At 45.3% G+C, this 18,913-nt stretch overlaps 2 protein-coding genes across 2 annotated transcripts in view; both read left to right on the forward strand.

Moving 5' to 3' along the window:
• The window catches only part of jcadb (junctional cadherin 5 associated b), a gene marked incomplete at its 3' end in the record, with an annotated part of 52,938 nt that extends 39,540 nt beyond the window's left edge, over positions 1-13,398 (forward strand). The window contains exon 4 of the mRNA XM_079529234.1: positions 13,343-13,398. Coding sequence (XP_079385360.1) covers positions 13,343-13,398 — 56 coding nt within the window. The remainder of the gene's footprint in view (positions 1-13,342) is intronic.
• The window catches only part of LOC306943030 (supervillin-like), a 90,837-nt gene that overhangs the window by 12,675 nt on the left and 59,249 nt on the right, over positions 1-18,913 (forward strand). The window contains exons 2-5 of the mRNA XM_079529235.1: positions 13,343-13,394; positions 16,165-16,256; positions 16,786-16,843; positions 17,549-17,700. Of these exons, the coding sequence (XP_079385361.1) occupies positions 16,836-16,843; positions 17,549-17,700 (160 nt within the window). The 5' untranslated portion in view covers positions 13,343-13,394; positions 16,165-16,256; positions 16,786-16,835. The remainder of the gene's footprint in view (positions 1-13,342; positions 13,395-16,164; positions 16,257-16,785; positions 16,844-17,548; positions 17,701-18,913) is intronic.

Raw genomic sequence — 18,913 nt, forward strand, 5'->3', positions numbered from 1 at the left:
TCTCTGTCGGGTGAAAACCTCATACTGTATACGTTCAAAAGTTGATTTGATTTTGTAGCAGATCTACAAGCTCAAAACATGTCACTTCGCACCTTGTTTCAAGCTTGCAGATCTGCTTTTGATGATCTACTTTTGATGCTGTAGTATGATCAAGTATCTATGCAAAAAAACACAAAAAGTTAGAATATGGAGATAGGATTATTGTTATTTTTTTGCCTGACAGGCAGCAACGGCATGTTTGCGAGATCTGTGGTCAGGCCTGGAAGGAAGGGCCATATTTCATGTCCAACAGAAAGCCAGGCTTAAGGAGATCAAGGGTTTGACACGCGGCAGCAGCAGCAGGACAAGGGTGTCACCTCACCCCCTGGCTCTATTAGTGTCACACAGTTAAGACATCACAGGGCTTCTCAACCTGTGGGCCAGGGCCCTGCTGCTGTGGAGCCTCACGTAGCCAGCCTTCATCAGGGCTTCTCAACCTGTGGGCCAGGGCCCTGCTGCTGTGGAGCCTCACGTAGCCAGCCTTCATCAGGGCTTCTCAACCTGTGGGCCAGGGCCCTGCTGCTGTGGAGCCTCACGTAGCCAGCCTTCATCAGGGCTTCTCAACCTGTGGGCCAGGGCCCTGCTGCTGTGGAGCCTCACGTAGCCAGCCTTCATCAGGGCTTCTCAACCTGTGGGCCAGGGCCCTGCTGCTGTGGAGCCTCACGTAGCCAGCCTTCATCAGGGCTTCTCAACCTGTGGGCCAGGGCCCTGCTGGCTGCTGCTGTGGAGCCTCACGTAGCCAGCCTTCATCAGGGCTTCTCAACCTGCGGGCCGGGGCCCTGCTGCTGTGGAGCCTCGCGTAGCCAGCCTTCATCTGCCTTTGCAATGCATGTTGCCCCAGGTAGAGACCTGAGGCCGATTTAAAAAAAGGCTTCTAAAACAGTTTTCTGAATTGCAGTTTTCAGTTGTGCTCAACCTTTTTCACGTCAAGGACCCCCAGAATTATCTGTATTTGGGTGTGGACCCCCATCTGAAAATAGTTCCTTGGTGCTGCGCTTTGAGCTTGTAGATCGAAATGGTGATGGCCAACCAGATTCATGTGGAACCAGGCTATGACCAACCAGGGCCCAATATGCAAATATGGAACAGGACATTGCAAAAAAAATCTAATACTGAGAGGGACGAGACTAATATCCACGCAGTGAAAATTTGTATCGCTACGTGCAGGCTACTGCTGGTGGGCGGTGGGGATATAGTCAATATTTTCATGATCATATTTGTATATATTTTTATATGAATGTGTTACATTCATATAAAAAACATATTATATATGGATACAACAAAGGTGTATATACAGTAAGTATACTACGTTAGTACCATTGATCCAAGCCAGAACTCTTCATTAAAATGAACGTGCTCTGCACACCAGGGTGGGTTCATGATGAGTCCGCCAACACTTTGTTGGGCCCTGATCCAGAAAAGTGTGTGTGTGTGTGTGTGTGTGTGTGTGTGTGTGTGTGTGTGTGTGTGTGTGTGTGTGTGTGTGTGTGTGTGTGTGTGTGTGTGTGTGTGTGTGTGTGTGTGTGTGTGTGTGTGTGTGTGTGTGTGTGTGTGTGTGTGTGTGCGCGCGCGCCTATATACCTTCTTAACCCATTTGCCTATATTGATGTGATTGGATTAACAGTAACCTGGGCTGCTGTGTGCCTACATTTAGTTGTCTGGCTTGTTTTAATTGTATTGGACAGTGCAGATTCACGGTTATTGGTGATCAGGTTCAAGGGTCAAGGTTCCAGGCTCTTAATAGTCTTGTGTACGGGACAGGTACATGAGAGTAACAGTGATGCTTTCTACCTGGCTCGAAAGGCAAAGCGACACATTGTGAGGTCGTAGATTGGCTATTTCCATTTTTTTTTTAATGTTTGTTTTTGTTTTTTACATTTCGAAGATCTTTCACTTACAATTGGGCCTACATTTTTTTTATGTTTTTAAGCTTTTTGCCTATAATGACTATAATGACATTATCAATTATTGATAGGCACGACATTACATTACGCAGCCACTCACTCCACCCTCACCACCTGCCTCACAGAAATAAAAACCTGGATGCAACAAAACTTCCTCAAACTCAACTGCAATAAATCAGAAATAATCATCATCGGCCCCGACTCCCTCACCCGCTCCACTCAGGACTTCTCACTTACCATCGACGGCTCCCTTGTCAAACCCTCCCCACGCATCCGCAACTTAGGTGTCATCTTTGACCCAACTCTCTCATTCCTCCCCCACATCAACCACATCACAAAAACCGCCTTCTTTCACCTCAGAAACATTGCCCGTCTCCGCCCCTCCCTGACACCCTCAGCAGCTGAAACCCTCATCCACGCCTTCATCTCATCCCGACTGGACTACTGCAACAGCATCCTCTACGGAACCACCACAAAAACCCTCAATAAACTCCAATATGTTCAAAACTCAGCCGCCCGCCTACTCACCTCCACCCGATCCAGAGACCACATCCACCCGCTTCGAATGGGATCAGTGTATTGAAACGGGGAAAATCAGGTGCAATCAGGCCTTTCAATAGACTGAGTAGACGTCTACCCGTCTACTCAGGTGCTCAGTAGGTTGATTCCTTCCTATTGTGTAGGTTGATCTGTGCAGTTTAATGCATCGCATGCAGCTACTGGAGCGGTGCCGTGTCGTTAGTCAGAAGGTTCCTTGTTCCGAAATTACTATCCCTATCTCTAATCCTAACCTAAACATAACCGCAAGCACGGGAGCAGTGCATGTTCGATGTTCGACGCGGTAGACACCACGGCTGCATTGAAAGGAATGATCACCTAGGCCTCATTCACACGTACACAACAAATGTTTGGTCCGTGTGTGATGCCTGATTGCTTTTTGATTGCTGCTCCAATTCATTTTCAATGGGAGTCACATGGTTTGACCAAACATTTTTGTTTGATGAGGGGGGAGAAATCAGCAATCAGCGATCAAACACAAATGTTTGATCAAACCATGTGACTCCCATTGGAAAAGCATTGTGGTGGCCCAAAAAAACGACCAAACATTGCTTGATTGGTGTTTGGTACGTGTGAACTAGGCCCTACTGAGCTCCAGTAGCTGCATGCGATGCATTAAACTGCACAGATCAACCTACACAATAGGAAGGAATCAACCTACTGAGCACCTGAGTAGACGGGTAGACGTCTACTCAGTCTATTGAAAGGCCTGATTGCACCTGATTTTCCCCGTTTCAATACACTGATCCCATTCGAAGCGGGAGCCACATCACACCAGTTCTTCATGATCTCCACTGGCTCCCCGTCAAACAACGCATCGACTTCAAATTACTCCTCACCACCTACAAATCACTGCACAACCTGGCTCCCCCCTACCTCTCCGATCTCCTCAAGCCACACGCCCCATCCCGCTCCCTCAGGTCCAGCGACGCTGGCCTCCTTGAGATCCCTAAAAGGATCAAGCGGAAAACCTGGGGCGACAGGGCCTTCTCTGTGGCCGCCCCTACCCTCTGGAACGCTCTCCCCAAACACATCAGAGATGCCCCCTCACTTCCCACCTTCAAATCTGCACTAAAAACCCACCTGTTCACCATCGCATTTCCAAGCTGATGTGTTTTTAAAACTGGTTATATGCACTGTTTTATTGGTTTTATTCTTTTAATAGTTTTTTTTTCTAATAAAGTTGTCCCTTTCTTGTTCCCCCCCTGGCCCCAACACATGTAAAGCGTCTTTGAGTGTTATGAAAAGCGCTATATAAATCCCAGATATTATTATTATTATTATTATTATTATTATATGACGATTAACTGTTGCACCAGTTCACATCAAGGTCTCTTAGACAGACATGTTTGTAGCCTACACAAAGGTCTCTTAGACAGACATGTTTGTAGCCTACACAAAGGCATGTCAGGTCAGAGCACAGCAGTTCTCAAAGCTTTTCATTTGAAGGACCCTCGGTTTAGTATGCATTATGCCACAGACTCCCATAATTGCTCTTTAGGAGTGTATACTATACACATGTGAAATGGACCCGTAAATTGGTTCCATGTGTACACTCTCAGAGTTACTGATCTGTAAGGGTCTATTTGGTTCAGCTGGGGACCCCCTGGAACCCCCCCGAGGACCCCTGTGGCTTTGAGAACCACTGGTATGTGGGGTCACAGCTAGGGATCTTAAGTTAAGCACTCCATCAGTGCATGTGCGACTCCCTGGCTCCCCCTGTGTCACTGTCAAAGTGTCCTTGAGCGAGACACTGAACCCCTAAAATTGCTCCTGGTGAGCAGGTTGGTGCCTTGCATGGTTTCCTCCACCATCGGTGTATGAATGTGTGTGTGAAATAAATTCGTCTGGAAACCAGAAGAATCTGCCAGTACAAAAAAACAAACAAAAAAAAGAAAACAAGAATGACTCGGTCATAACTGCCAGGTGAACATCTATAATCAGTTTGTGTGCCGCAGCCTCTGCCTTGCAGCGTTCAGAGTATGGGTTTTATGCCGTTCGGAATATGGGTTTTATGGGTAAGTCTCCAATTGGCTTAGAGGCAGCCTAGAGGCAGCCAATCATGAAAAAGTGTCTACTAAGGTCGTCTTTCCGGTCGCTATAGTAGAGAAGTAGCAAATGTAGTCCAGACGCTTTTCAAAACACATGGCAAAAAGAGAGATCCCTATGATTGGTCTGGCCATCCCAGGCTACAGTATGTGTGAATGGGTGTAATGCACACTGTAAAGCGCTTTGGACAAAGGCACTAAATGCATCATTTACCATTTTTTGATGCCAGATAAAAAGAGTAAGGAGTAAAGTCTGCACACTCCAAGTAATGTTTTTTTTTTTTTTTGCAATCTCAGATACACAACATTTCAGCCATACAACCTGGTCTTCGTCACCTGATGAAGGCCAGGTTGTATGGCCGAATTGGCCGAAACCCTGTGTAACCTGATTGCAAAGTAAAAAGCTGATTCGGCGCTATAAGAACAGCTGCAGTGTGCAAACTTTTATTCCTTTCTTCTCTGTGAGCAACATGCCACTCCCACTGCCTCCCTCCCTATAGAGCGTCGCAGTCCTGCCCCCTACCAGGGCCCAGAAAATAAAACCCCGTTCATTTTCCTCATAGACATTTCAAAAAGTATTTATTTAAAGACCTTTTAAGCGTCGTACAAAGCCAGTTGTGAGAAATCATGACAACAAACACAATTTTTCGGGCCGAACAAATAATTAGAAAGAAGAAGAAAACGGCAGCTTATAACACTTTTTTTCTTGTTTTTCTTCTTTGTAATTATTTGTTTGGTCCAAAATATTGTATTTATGGTCATGATTTGTCACGACTCGAGTTGGCTTTGTACGACGCTTAAAAGGTCTTTAAATAAATACTTTTTGAAATGTCTATGGGAAAAATGCATTGGGAATTATTTCCTGGACCTGGCGTCGTCATGAAAGGGGGCGGGACTGCGACGCTCTATCCCATCTGTCTGAAGACCTGTTGGTCTCACTCTCAGTGATGACGGAGACAAGTGCTTCCCCTTGTCCATTAGAGTGGCGTGCGTGCATGCGTGCGTGCGTGCGTGCGTGCGTGCGTGCGTGCGTGCGTGCGTGTGTCTGCTGCACTGTTGAAACCAGGCCAAGTGATGCCACTACTGCATGACATGTTACAGCGCATGTTCAGAGAGCTGTGTGTGTGTGTGTGTGTGTGTGTCTGTGTGTGTGTGTGTGTGTGTGTGTGTGTGTGTGTGTGTGTGTGTGTGGGTGCAAGAATGAGAGAGAAACAAAGAGGGAGAAAGAGATAGCGAGAGGCGTGGTGGCGGCGGCTCCTGCTGCAGTAGGGAGAGAACAGAGAGAGAAAGAGAGTGATGATTCTATAATATTATTGTAGCATTCCAACATTTTACACTGTCAAACCCTTTAAAAGTTGACCGTTAAAGCAACAATCCCTATAGGTGAAAGTGAATCTATTTGGTATTTTTTGACCAATCTGTATGGTAGAGAATGTTAATACAATATACACAACTGTGGTGGTTGTAGTCTCCCGGCTCTTCTTGAAAGAAAAGAATGTATCACATGGACTATGGAAGATGAACTAATTCAATTCAAATCTAACAAAGACATATAGCCATAAGGGGAGGGGGGTATTTGTCACACCACGTAGGCCTACAGCTACGGGGCTGGGGCAGCACCTGTCAGCGGGGAGCATTGGGCGGGAGGAGTAGGATCAAGGCTCTACATCCTCTCAGTGGGGGCTCCTCACTGGCAGGTGGGCCAGTAGGATCAAGGCTCTACATCCTCTCAGTGGGGGCTCCTCACTGGCAGGTGGGCCAGTAGGATCAAGGCTCTACATCCTCTCAGTGGGGGCTCCTCACTGGCAGGTGGGCCAGTAGGATCAAGGCTCTACATCCTCTCAGTGGGGGCTCCTTACTGGCAGGTGGGCCAGTAGGATCAAGGCTCTACATCCTCTCAGTGGGGGCTCCTCACTGGCAGGTGGGCCAGTAGGATCAAGGCTCTACATCCTCTCAGTGGGGGCTCCTCACTGGCAGGTGGGCCAGTAGGATCAAGGCTCTACATCCTCTCAGTGGGGGCTCCTCACTGGCAGGTGGGCCAGTAGGATCAAGGCTCTACATCCTCTCAGTGGGGGCTCCTCACTGGCAGGTGGGCCAGTAGGATCAAGGCTCTACATCCTCTCAGTGGGGGCTCCTCACTGGCAGGTGGGCCAGTAGGATCAAGGCTCTACATCCTCTCAGTGGGGGCTCCTCACTGGCAGGTGGGCCAGTAGGATCAAGGCTCTACATCCTCTCAGTGGGGGCTCCTCACTGGCAGGTGGGCCAGTAGGATCAAGGCTCTACATCCTCTCAGTGGGGGCTCCTCACTGGCAGGTGGGCCAGTAGGATCAAGGCTCTACATCCTCTCAGTGGGGGCTCCTCACTGGCAGGTGGGCCAGTAGGATCAAGGCTCTACATCCTCTCAGTGGGGGCTCCTCACTGGCAGGTGGGCCAGTAGGATCAAGGCTCTACATCCTCTCAGTGGGGGCTCCTCACTGGCAGGTGGGCCAGTAGGATCAAGGCTCTACATCCTCTCAGTGGGGGCTCCTCACTGGCAGGTGGGCCAGTAGGATCAAGGCTCTACATCCTCTCAGTGGGGGCTCCTCACTGGCAGGTGGGCCAGTAGGATCAAGGCTCTACATCCTCTCAGTGGGGGCTCCTCACTGGCAGGTGGGCCAGTAGGATCAAGGCTCTACATCCTCTCAGTGGGGGCTCCTCACTGGCAGGTGGGCCAGTAGGATCAAGGCTCTACATCCTCTCAGTGGGGGCTCCTCACTGGCAGGTGGGCCAGTAGGATCAAGGCTCTACATCCTCTCAGTGGGGGCTCCTCACTGGCAGGTGAGCCAGTAGGATCAAGGCTCTACATCAGGGGTCCTCAACTAGAAATGCTGAAGGTCCACTAATCATTTTTGAAAAAGACTAAGGTCCGGTCCCATGAGCGCGGCGCGGGCCACGCAGCGGCCAGCGGAGAGCAGGGCTCTATGCCTGTTTAGTACAGTCACACCAAGTCAAGCTTATACAAATCGGATCCCCTTCCAACCAACCAATCCTGGGGTGCAGAGTATGGAAATAAAATGTTTCACAAATATTCCCCTCCAAAAATTCACAGAAAATGAGAGGTATTGTGTTGAGGCACAAAGAACACTTTGTGCCTCAGTTCGGTCTCTATCCTTCTTTATACTCTATGCTCTGCAACATCATCTCAGTGGGGGCTCCTCACTGGCAGGTGAGCTAGTAGGATACAACAGCAGTGACAACACACATACATGTGTGTGGGGAGGAATCAATTGGCATAATGAATGACAAAATGTGGGCGAAAAAGGGGTAAAAAGTAAAAAAGGGAAAAAACATAAATGACAAAGTGACATCAAATTAAATTAATTCCATGTTTTTGCATTTGTTTCCATAAGGAAACATTTGTTTACTGTGTTATACAGTAATCAAATGAAACTGTATCTTCAAATTGACTACATACAGATTGTGAGATGCTCTCCACTCTACACAGTATGTCTACATTTAGACCATTTACAGACACTTTGAGTCCACGAGTGTTCGGGACATTCCTGGAACTGTGTAAAGTTGAAATGGGATGGCAGCTGGACACCTTGGCCAACACACACACACGCACGCGCACGCACGCACGCATGCACACACGCACGCATGCATGCACGCACACAAAGTCCATTGCTAAGTCTGCTATTTATATTAAAGCGACTTTATTTGGGCTTGTTTTTCCTGTAAGTTGCTTCTAAAAATTGGAAGTTGAGTGTTTCATTTTTCTTGGGCTTGTTTCTAATGTTGAGTTACTTGTTTGGGTTTGCTGCAGTTGAACCTCTTTAACCACATTGCTAGTACTCTAGAATTTTGAAACAAATCTCATATGGGGGTCCCTGGCTCAAAATATTCTCAGATGGTGGTCCGTGGCAAAATCAATTTGGGGGTCCTTGACATGAAAACGTTTGAGAACCACTGCTCCAAAAACAACAAAAGTTTGAAAGCTTCTTCTGGACTTTATTATATTATATGGATTTTTTTTTTGCTTGTCTCTCTCGCAAAGTCTGGCAACCCGGGCATACTGTTGCTCTCTAATCCCACCCCCCAGAATATATAAATAAATAAAAAGTTCCTCACACTACGCACTGCCACTATATAACGCTAGCATTCACCATTGTGTTTCTTGTGGTGTGAACTCTGCCATTCATCATTTGACTTTTAAACCCATATTTGTATGGTTCTAATTCTAGTGCTCTCAGAGCTGTGAGTGTGAACGTCCCTCTACCCTATTCCCAGAGCCGTAAACACTGAACTGTCCCAGGCAGCAGGCAGGCAACAGCCCATTCAGCCTTACTGGCACACTCCTCCAATCCTGTTCCAGTGTTTTTATCATCAAGGCTAATTTCTGCCTGTAATCTGATTAGAGGCCCTGAGCAGCTTTAGCACCCTGCCGCTCTGCTGCCTCCTCTCTCTCTCTCTCTCTCTCTCTCTCTCTCTCTCTCTCCCTCTCTCTCTCTCTAGCTCTCTCTCTCTCTCTCTCTCTCTCTCCTGTCTCTCTCTCTCCTGTCTCTCAGCTTCCTGGCATGTACACAAACAGACACTCACACCCTAGCTGTTCCTCTCTCTCTCTCTCTCTCTCTCTCTCTCTCTCTCTCTCTCTCTCTCTCTCTCTCTCTCTCTCTCTCTCCCACACACGCACACATTCACACATACTATAAAACACACACAGCAAGTCAGCGTGTGTGTGTGCGCTGCCACTCGCTGTGTGATCAGAGCGCCCACTCAGCTGGGAGTGTCTGTCTGTGTGTGAGACCGTCATGTAGATCTGAGTTCCCTCTCTCTCTCTCTCTCCCTCTCTTTCTCTCTCCCTCTCTTTCTCTCTCCTCTCACACTGAGGCTGGGACAGTGTGTGTGTGACTGTGTCACCACCTCCATCCATCCTAAGTCTTCTTCACTGCTGTCCACGTCTGCTATACAACCTCCAGTGTCGTTGTGCCACTGTGGGGGGGAGTCTACTGTATATTAGCAGGGCGTTCGTTCCATCTCTCTCCTTCTGTCCCGTCTCCTCCCCCTAAACATGTTCCGGAACCCATGGATCTCTGGCTACCATGTGGACGATGATATGCTGCACTGTAGCCAAGGTAAGACCTGCGCTAGCCTGGCAAACAGGGCTAGTAGCCTAGTAGCCAAGACTGTCACAATGGAGCTAAGACCTTAGCTCAGGGGTAACCAACTAACCATATGACAACCATATGGTGACCATGGTGATCTTGACGCGATTGTGGCCGAAATGTTTGCTGCATGCCCACCTCACTTGGATTTAGTTTGTTTTGTATTTCATTTGACAGACTAGCAGTGTAACGTATTTATTCTGTGTTGTCAAACTGTCATCATTCTTCTTTGTTTATTGATGTGTTATTCTATGCTTGTGTTGTTATTCTAATTAGTGGTAGCAGCCTATAAGATTTAAAAACAATGGTGGGGTTTCACTGTCTGGTACTGGGTGATCTCACCATGCAGCCTCCATTCGGTTACATTTGTACACTCTCTGAGTTACAAATGGAGAAAACACTAGAGGGTTTGTATGTAGAATTACTAGACTTGGCCAAGTTGAGGCAAAGTAGTAATACTTTGCCTCAACTTGGCCAGTGCCCTTCATCTCACTCACTGGTTGCTTGATGGTGCAGGATTCAGCTTGGGTGGTTTTGCTTTAAATATTCTAGTTTGAATTACAACTCTATGGTTTTGGCCTGCTAAAGATTAGGTTGGTCGTGGTGGGGTTCAAGCTGTAATATGCTACAATATTTTGTACGCTATGTCTTTCTTCTCCCAAAAAGAGCGAGGTAGTTGCAACTGTAACACCTGGGATTTGAATCCATGGTGTTTAAAGCTAGGGTTAGTTTTTGTGATTTTGAGGTTAGGTTTAGGTGTAGTTGTAATGCTTAGGATAGGATTAGATTAGTTTGGGTGATTTTGAGGTTAGGTTTAGGTGTAGTTGTAATGGCTAGGATAGGATTAGTTTGGGTGATTTTGAGGTTAGGTTTAGGTGTAGTTGTAATGGTTAGGATAGGATTAGTTTGGGTGATTTTGAGATTAAGGTTAAGGTTAATTTTTTTATTAGACATTTACAACAAGCATCAAAGCTTTCGAGCCTGCGGATCTGCAATACTTTTGATGCGTGCCCGACAGCAACAATGTAAATGACATGTCCAAAATAGGGTAGTGTTAATGCGGTAGAGATGAGAGTGCACACAGTGCCGAATGCTTTTACAATGTACTTACAAGGTGTGACATTGGCCGTGTAGGGTGAAGGAGCCTGGTGGTCACATGACTGACGACTCTTTCACACCGTCCCTCTCTTTCCAGCACAATGTCCAAACCGTTTGTCAGGTGAAACCTGACTAGTGACAGCTCATGAAATGTAGAAGACCTAGTCATACATGAGTCATACTGAGGACCTAGTCCTGATTGGCTTCCACACACGCTGCTGTCATGTATTGGTTACTTAGGTCACATGACCAGGAAACAGGTAACAGGAAGCAGGTAACACCCAATGTTATGTAACATAATATTATGATTGAGTTTTAGTATATTATGATTGAGTGAGGTTTAGAGGAGCGTTCGTTACTAAATAAAGAAACCAGCGCTTCTTTCACCTGACAAATATCACTATGTGATGATTTCTTGTTTTTACTTGATCACACTGCAGTGTCACACAAAAGCATCAAAGGTAGCAGTTCAACAAGCTTGAAACGTTTTGAGCTTGTTGATCTGCTACTTTTTCTACGTTTGAATGTGAATCCTGAAAAGTAACAGTTTTGGACATATGAGGTTTCCACCCGACAGAGGAGACATTACTGTATCTGTGGGGGGGAGTCTATTTTACAACCTGTCTTAGAGTAGCCTATTTATAAAGAATCCCTATCTTCGCCCAGACGTCTTTTTTGGGGGAGGAGGGCGTCGGTTGTCCCCAGTGTGTTTTTCACTGCCCACACCACACATCTGTGGTGGACACGATGTCTCGTTTTGTTGACAAGCCGTGGGGGAATTGGAGATAAAGCCAGCCTCAGCCTCATATATTTATTTACGCGGTGGGGGGCTTTCCACTGCACTGGCACACACGTTTGTAAACAGACTGGAGATGGACAGAGACAGACACATGCACAGATGAACACACACACGCTCACAGATAGACTGGTGTACACACAGTCAGACACCCTGGCAAATATAAAGATAGATATGCTCACATACACATAGGCACGCACGCACCCACTTACACTCATGAGCGCACGCACACAGCCACATAGCTACAATAGCAGACGCAAAGCAACCTGATCGTCTCTAACTGTCGGATGTCCAAAACTGTTACTTTTCAGGATTGAAATTCAAAAGTAGCAAAAGTAGCAGCTCAAAAACTCACCTCTTTTCGCCGCGTTTCGAGCATGGCTACTTTTGATACTTTCGTGTGATGCGGTGATATGATCAATTAGGGCGTTTACGGAAAAACACAAAAAGTTAAAATATGAAGATAAGATGTTTCTGCCCGACAGCAACAATATTATAGTACTGTGTCCACTGCGGCAGTGGCTCAGGGGTAGAGTTACCGGATGGGAACCGCAAGGTTCCCAGTTCAAATCCCAGCTCCCCCAGAGTTAGTGTTGAAGTGTCCTTGAGCAAGACTCTGAACCCCTAATTGCTCCCGATGTGCAGGTTGGTCCCTTGCATGGTTTCCTCCTGCATCGGAGTGTGAATGGGTGAATGTAATGCACAATCTCTGTAAAGCTCCTTGGATAAAGGCAACATATATAAATGCACCATTTACCATTTTTACTGTGGTACTTTCCAACAAGTTCCTATTGCTGTGACATGACATGACAAGAGCGGGGTATTCATTCATTCATTCATTCATTCATTCATTCATTCATTCATTTTCTCTGTCATGTGGCAATAGATTATGCTTTCACCCCATTTGTAACTGTCTGACTACAGTCCTTCCAGAGACTAGTGTCGGAAGGGATTTCCCCACTCATACTAACTTGTTCTATTGCCTATACACATGGTACGTCATTGACTCTAACTTTAGTTTCCAATTACAAGCTCTGCACTTGTTCTTTTGACAACAACAACACACACACACGCACGCACGCACGCACGCACGCAAGGGCCAAAGCAGCGAATCAAGTTAGAACACAGTTCATTCACATGCTTGTTTTATGCATGCATGCTGGCAGATATCTGCCAGCGCACATTTTTGTGTACATCAGTCCAGTCACTATTTCACTGTTTTTTTTTCCATTGGCACGTTTGACTGTCGAGGTTTCAGCCTCCACTGAAGAAACCCTAAATACAAAGGGAAGACATCATTGCACATAACAACCACACCAAGGGGTCTAATGAAGTACTGTCACCTCATGAACACATGAAAAACTGGAAAAAATACAAGAATCATCTCCATCTTTAATTACATTGTTAATTAATTGATTCATTAATTTGTTTGTTTGTTCTAAGAGTCAAAAATGTCATCCTCTGTTCAACAGCATTTTAAACACAGTTTAAACACAGTTTTACACCTAGACTACAGTGTATAAAATATTTGATAAATATTCATCCAAAGCATATTTCATTGTTATAATTATTTGTTTTGTAGCTTTTTACAGGACACACATGCCTACACACACAATGTACGGCAGAACTGAATGGTGGTGATTACTTAATAAGACCTGATTGGACTCGTATGTGAGCGGAAGATCTTGGATTGTGGTAGAAAGAGATTCCTTTGGTCACATTGCGTTTGACGACATCTGTTTTTCCTCTCCTCAGGATTTGGAGCCAAGCTTCGCAACTCCACATCACTGCCAACAGAAGTGTTAAGGTAATGAGAAGGAAGCTAATTTATGTGTGATCATTATACACGCATACACGCATACACGCATGCCCGCATGCCCGCACGCACGCACGCACGCACGCACGCACGCACGCACGCACGCACGCACGCACGCACGCACGCACAAAGTCATTTACAAAAGGGATTTTTCATTTACAAAGCCACTTGTGTGTTTGCTTTGTCATCAACAGAGGGGATTTTCAGTTACTGTATGGTTTAACAGTTTACTTGAGGTTATCGTGCTTAACTAAGAATTAACAGCTGGCTATGCCTAGAGCAGCTTATCCTTAAGATCCTTTGTTTACACTGTTTGGAGGTAGTATCAGTCAGAATACTCCATCCCAGAAACCAATAAGATCTGAGGACTCGATTCTTCAAATGTCTTCTAAAACAGTTCTCTGAAAGATGTTGTGGTTCTCAAACATTTTCATGTCAAGGACCCCAAAAATGACATGCAATTGCCTGATGACCCCCCATCTCAAAATATTAGGTTCCAGGGAGGGACCCCTTCAAAATACATATATACCGGTATGCCATGGTATTCAAAGATTTGCACACGATTCACGATTTGTCAAAAATAGCAGATCTACAAGCTCATAGGGCCGCACCAAGTTGTTCAAAGTTGTTAACCTGTTAACCTGGAAATAATCTGTGTCATTGTTTATAGTGTATATATATGAGCGACTTACATTAAGCAAGAACAAAAAACATGGCAATACATCATATAAATGTAGTACATTGGTTTTCGACAAATCTTTGACAAATCTTTGAATATATATATTTTCTATTAAGTAAACATTTTTAAGAGGAAGGAGAAGACGCAACACGGACAATATAGGTATGGCTCCGTAAAAGCACTATTTAACAGTTAAATAAATGAAGTCAAACAGTGTTAGCCATAGAAAATATTTAAATCAGTAAAAATAAAAATAAACTGCGTACATACAGGAATAAGGGCCATAATTATAAGGTTGAACATAAGGGTTACAAAAAGACAGTGAACTTAAAACATTGCAAGATCTCATCTCTGAGAAGACCTCGCCTATAAAATACATGAAAGGCTCAATTCTTCATTAAGGCCAGTGGGTTCTAAAGTGTCAAGTTTGTGAATCCAAAGTCCTTCTCTGTGGAGTAACATATTAATTATGTTGCCTCCCCGTGGTGAGGCTGAGATTTTTATAATTCCCCAGAATTTAAGGAAAGCTGTGGAACCGTGGTTAGCTTCTTTATAATATCCGGCATGGCATATTCAGGGTTATTGGTGGATAGCGGTTTTATGCTCTCCGATGCGTAGTTTAAGTTGTCTCTTCTTTTTGCCAATGTATGCTAGTCCACATGGACATTTAAGCATGTATACTACATGAGTTGAGTTGCAGTTGATGAAGGATGATATTTTATGAGTGTGGGTGGGTAAATAATTTGGTGTTAGACAAGTTAGAACACTGGGCACAGTTGCCAAATTTGTAGAAGCCCTGTGGGGGGTTAGGGAGCCAGGTAGGGGAGGGGAAGTTTGGGATCACTTTTTAGTATATGCCAGAGTTTAAGAAATACATTCTTAACTAGAAAAACTGCCCCTCGGGGCACAGGTCTCCACCAGGGCAGGTCAGGTTGTGGCCTCCTGGTGGTGCTATAATAGGCCAATATGAAAAGGGTGTTCTTATGCCTTTGATGGCAATTGGATGATTTGAGACATTTTGTTCCAAAATGTGTTGGTGGCCAATATGAAAGGGTGGGATATATTCCTCAGCCTAGTAGGAAAGTGCGTGAAAGATTTCACGTAAATTGCACACTGCGTTCATGATTTGAGGCTTTTTGTTCAAAACGGGCCAGTCCTACAAACTTTGAAAACCAATGTGACAATATCTGGAGTGATAGCAAAAATATGTTCTACAAAAGTCGGCCTCCTGGTGGCGTTATAACAGGCCGTTCAGGCCCGTTTTGGGGCAGAGGTTCATCGTTGGCATCTAGGGAGTGTGTGTGCAAAGTTTGGCATGGATCGGGCCAACGGTGCCGGAGATTTGCTGGTAACGGACACACGGACACACGGACAGCTCAAACCATTCACCGCGGTTATGTAAAAGAGAACTAGCTTATAAGAAGTAGGTTAACCAGGCCTGATTTATCGTGTAGGAAAGGGGACAGTCACAGGGCTGTAATGCTTTTAACTAAGCCGAATCGACAAGTCACCCAAGCCAATTCATATGACCTGCAGCTCTAATGCTGTGTTCACATTGGCAGATACAACAGATACACAGCATATCTGTTGCCATGTCTTTGTAGCTGAATTTGAAGCCAGCTCAACCTTTTGGTAGCTTTGTAGCTGTTAGCAGCTACAGACACATATTGGATATATATGTCATTGAAAATGAATGGTATCTTTGTATCTGCCAGTGTGAAAACAGCTGCATAGGGCGCTGCGAGGTGTTGTGAGCTTGTAGATCTGCTGTTTTCGGCTAATGTTCCCCTCTAGGATGCAAGGTTTCAAGTGGTTCATGTAAAAAAGGTTCCTATCAGACAAAGATTTGGTGACCTCCTGTTTGTAACTCGGAGGACCCCCTAGGGGTCCCGGACCCCCTGTTGAAGGCCCCTGTGCTATAGTTTGTGATCTTTTTATGATGATTTTGAAATAGTGGAAATGTTTCTGCATGCATCCAATGCTGACTATAAACTACTGATAAACATTGTTCACTCTTGGTTTTCACTGTAGTGTGACCATGTTGTAAAGTAGTGACACTCACATGGACTTCAATTGATTCAGTTTCCAGAGTGACCTCTCGCCGGAGGACAGGGCCGCCTTGGTCAAGAGCGCTTCAGATATCGATGCCAACCTTCTGTCTGTCCTACCCAAGGGTGAGTTTCACTTTCTGTCACTTTCTACTTGAATCAGCTCATAGCTTGTGTAGATCATCTATTTTTGAAAACTAGAGTTCTGGGCCCTCACATCTAGCGTTGGTCCGATACGCGGCACTCACACTTACGCTACGTCGCACCGCCGATCCGATCAATATGCCCATATATGGAGATCTCTGTACCTTTTATGCCCAAATATGATATTTGAAAAATATCGAATATGTTTGGAAGATTGTTAAAAGATTACATATTTTTTTAACCTTTTCAGATGGGCGTCTGCAACCAAATACAAATTAATTTGGGGGTCCTTAGCATGGAAAAGTTTGAGAATGACTGATTTAGATTCAGGAAAGTTATGGCTTGCAGCTTTAACCCATCAGTACCGGTATTTCATTCTTCATAAAGATTCAAGATCATATTAGCTTCATGGAGGGTAAACTGGGTCGGCATAGCAGCAAAAAAAAACAATAAAAATACAGTAAGTAAGTTCCAATCAAATGTTTTTTCTTTTCTCTTCCCCATCACCTAGTTTCCGATTTAAAAAGACATTTTGAGAGCACTGATTCAGATGATTGGAATATGAACAGGTAGGTAACAACACATTAGTTCTCTCTCTGCACGCCCCCCCCCCCCCCATCTAACACAAAGTATAATTTTGTACAGTCAGTCACTGACCTCCATCCATAGGGCTGTCACGATTACAAATTTAAGCTGATGATTAATTGTCACACAAATAATTGCGACTAAGGATTTAATTGTGTTTTTGCATTGTACAATGGAACGTTACAATTTGTATTTCTGTTTGCCTTTTAGGCTTCATAATCACAAATTGCACAGGGCAGATATGACAAATAACTTAAAAATACAAAGAAATCACTGACACATTTAAGAATAATTTCTTTCCCAAAGATTTACGGAAATAGTTGATCTGTCATTTCGCCAAATTTGTTTTTGGCTTTTCTGCCTTTTTGATAGTATCAAGTGAAGATAGACAGGAAAGAAAGAGAGAGAGAAGGGGAGAGACATGCAGCAAAGGTCGTCGTGAACGGGACTCGAACATGCGACACGCTGTCAGGCAAAGGCCTATATGTGGCATGCACCTGGACCACTAGGCCAGCGGGCGCCCCTATTTCTGCAATTTTTGAAAAATGTTTGAAAATGTATGGACATTTTTCAACATGGAAACGATTGACGATTATGCAAAAATAATTGCGATTATCTCAAATAATTGCGATTAGGCGCTTAAGTAATAATTGTGACAGGCCTATCCATCCACCCTGTGCCCCTGGTAGGAAGGAGAGGATAGCCCGCCGTGTGGAGGGCATGGAGAGCGACGTGCCCCCTGCCCTGGTGGTGCCCGGTGGGCTGGTGTCCAACAGAATGCTAGAGGAAGACCAGCCACGCTACACACGTGCCTCTGACCCCTGTGAGCCATGTGTGATGGGTAAGCATGGCATGATGGAGCACTGGTGGCTGGCAACACCTGGAGGTTGCTCTGTTGGACTAGACCACTGACTCTCAACACATTTCTTTTGAAAGACCCCACCAGTTTGATATCGTTGCTGTCAGGCAGAAGAAACCTCTCCAAATTTAAACTTTTTGCATTTGTTGATCATACTACAGCTGTACAGCATCACACAAAAGCATCACAAGTAACAGATCTGCAGATCAGCTACTTTTTCTATTTTTGAATTTGAATCCTGAAAAGTAACATATGAGGTTTCCACCCCGACATGACACGATATATTCATTAGGCCACAGACCCCAATTTGCTAACATTCAAAAATATATATCTCTGGGATCCCAATATACACTGTCAAATCCTCAGTGTTAATTTAGGGGTCCGTTTGGTTCCATTTGTACACTCTCTGAGTTACAGACCAGTACCCGATGTTGAGATACAGTGGCCTATAGTCTTCATACAGACGGTGTTGGTGGTAAAGCATTAACCCCTTCCATGGCGTGTGACATGGCATGCTGCACTGCACGATCAGGATGGCATCATGACACTGGGATCTAGTTCAGATCAGGATGGCATCATGGCACTGGGATCTAGTTCAGTGGTTCAGATCAGGATGGCATCATGGCACTGGGATCTAGTTCAGTGGTTCAGATCAGGATGGCATCATGGCACTGGGATCTAGTTCAGTGGTTCAGATCAGGATGGCATCATGGCACTGGGATCTAGTTCAGTGGTTCAGATCAGGATGGCATCATGGCACTGGGATCTAGTTCAGATCAGGATGGCATCATGGCACTGGGATCTAGTTCAGTGGTTCAGATCAGGATGGCATCATGGCACTGGGATCTAGTTCAGATCAGGATGGCATCATGGCACTGGGATCTAGTTCAGTGGTTCAGATCAGGATGGCATCATGGCACTGGGATCTAGTTCAGATCAGGATGGCATCATGACACTGGGATCTAGTTCAGTGGTTCAGATCAGGATGGCATCATGGCACTGGGATCTAGTTCAGTGGTTCAGATCAGGATGGCATCATGGCACTGGGATCTAGTTCAGTGGTTCAGATCAGGATGGCATCATGACACTGGGATCTAGTTCAGATCAGGATGGCATCATGGCACTGGGATCTAGTTCAGTGGTTAGATCAGGATGGCATCATGGCACTGGGATCTAGTTCAGTGGTTTACAAATG

This window comes from Electrona antarctica, assembly GCF_951216825.1.
Source record: "Electrona antarctica genome assembly, chromosome: 19".
Lineage (NCBI taxonomy): Eukaryota > Metazoa > Chordata > Actinopteri > Myctophiformes > Myctophidae > Electrona > Electrona antarctica.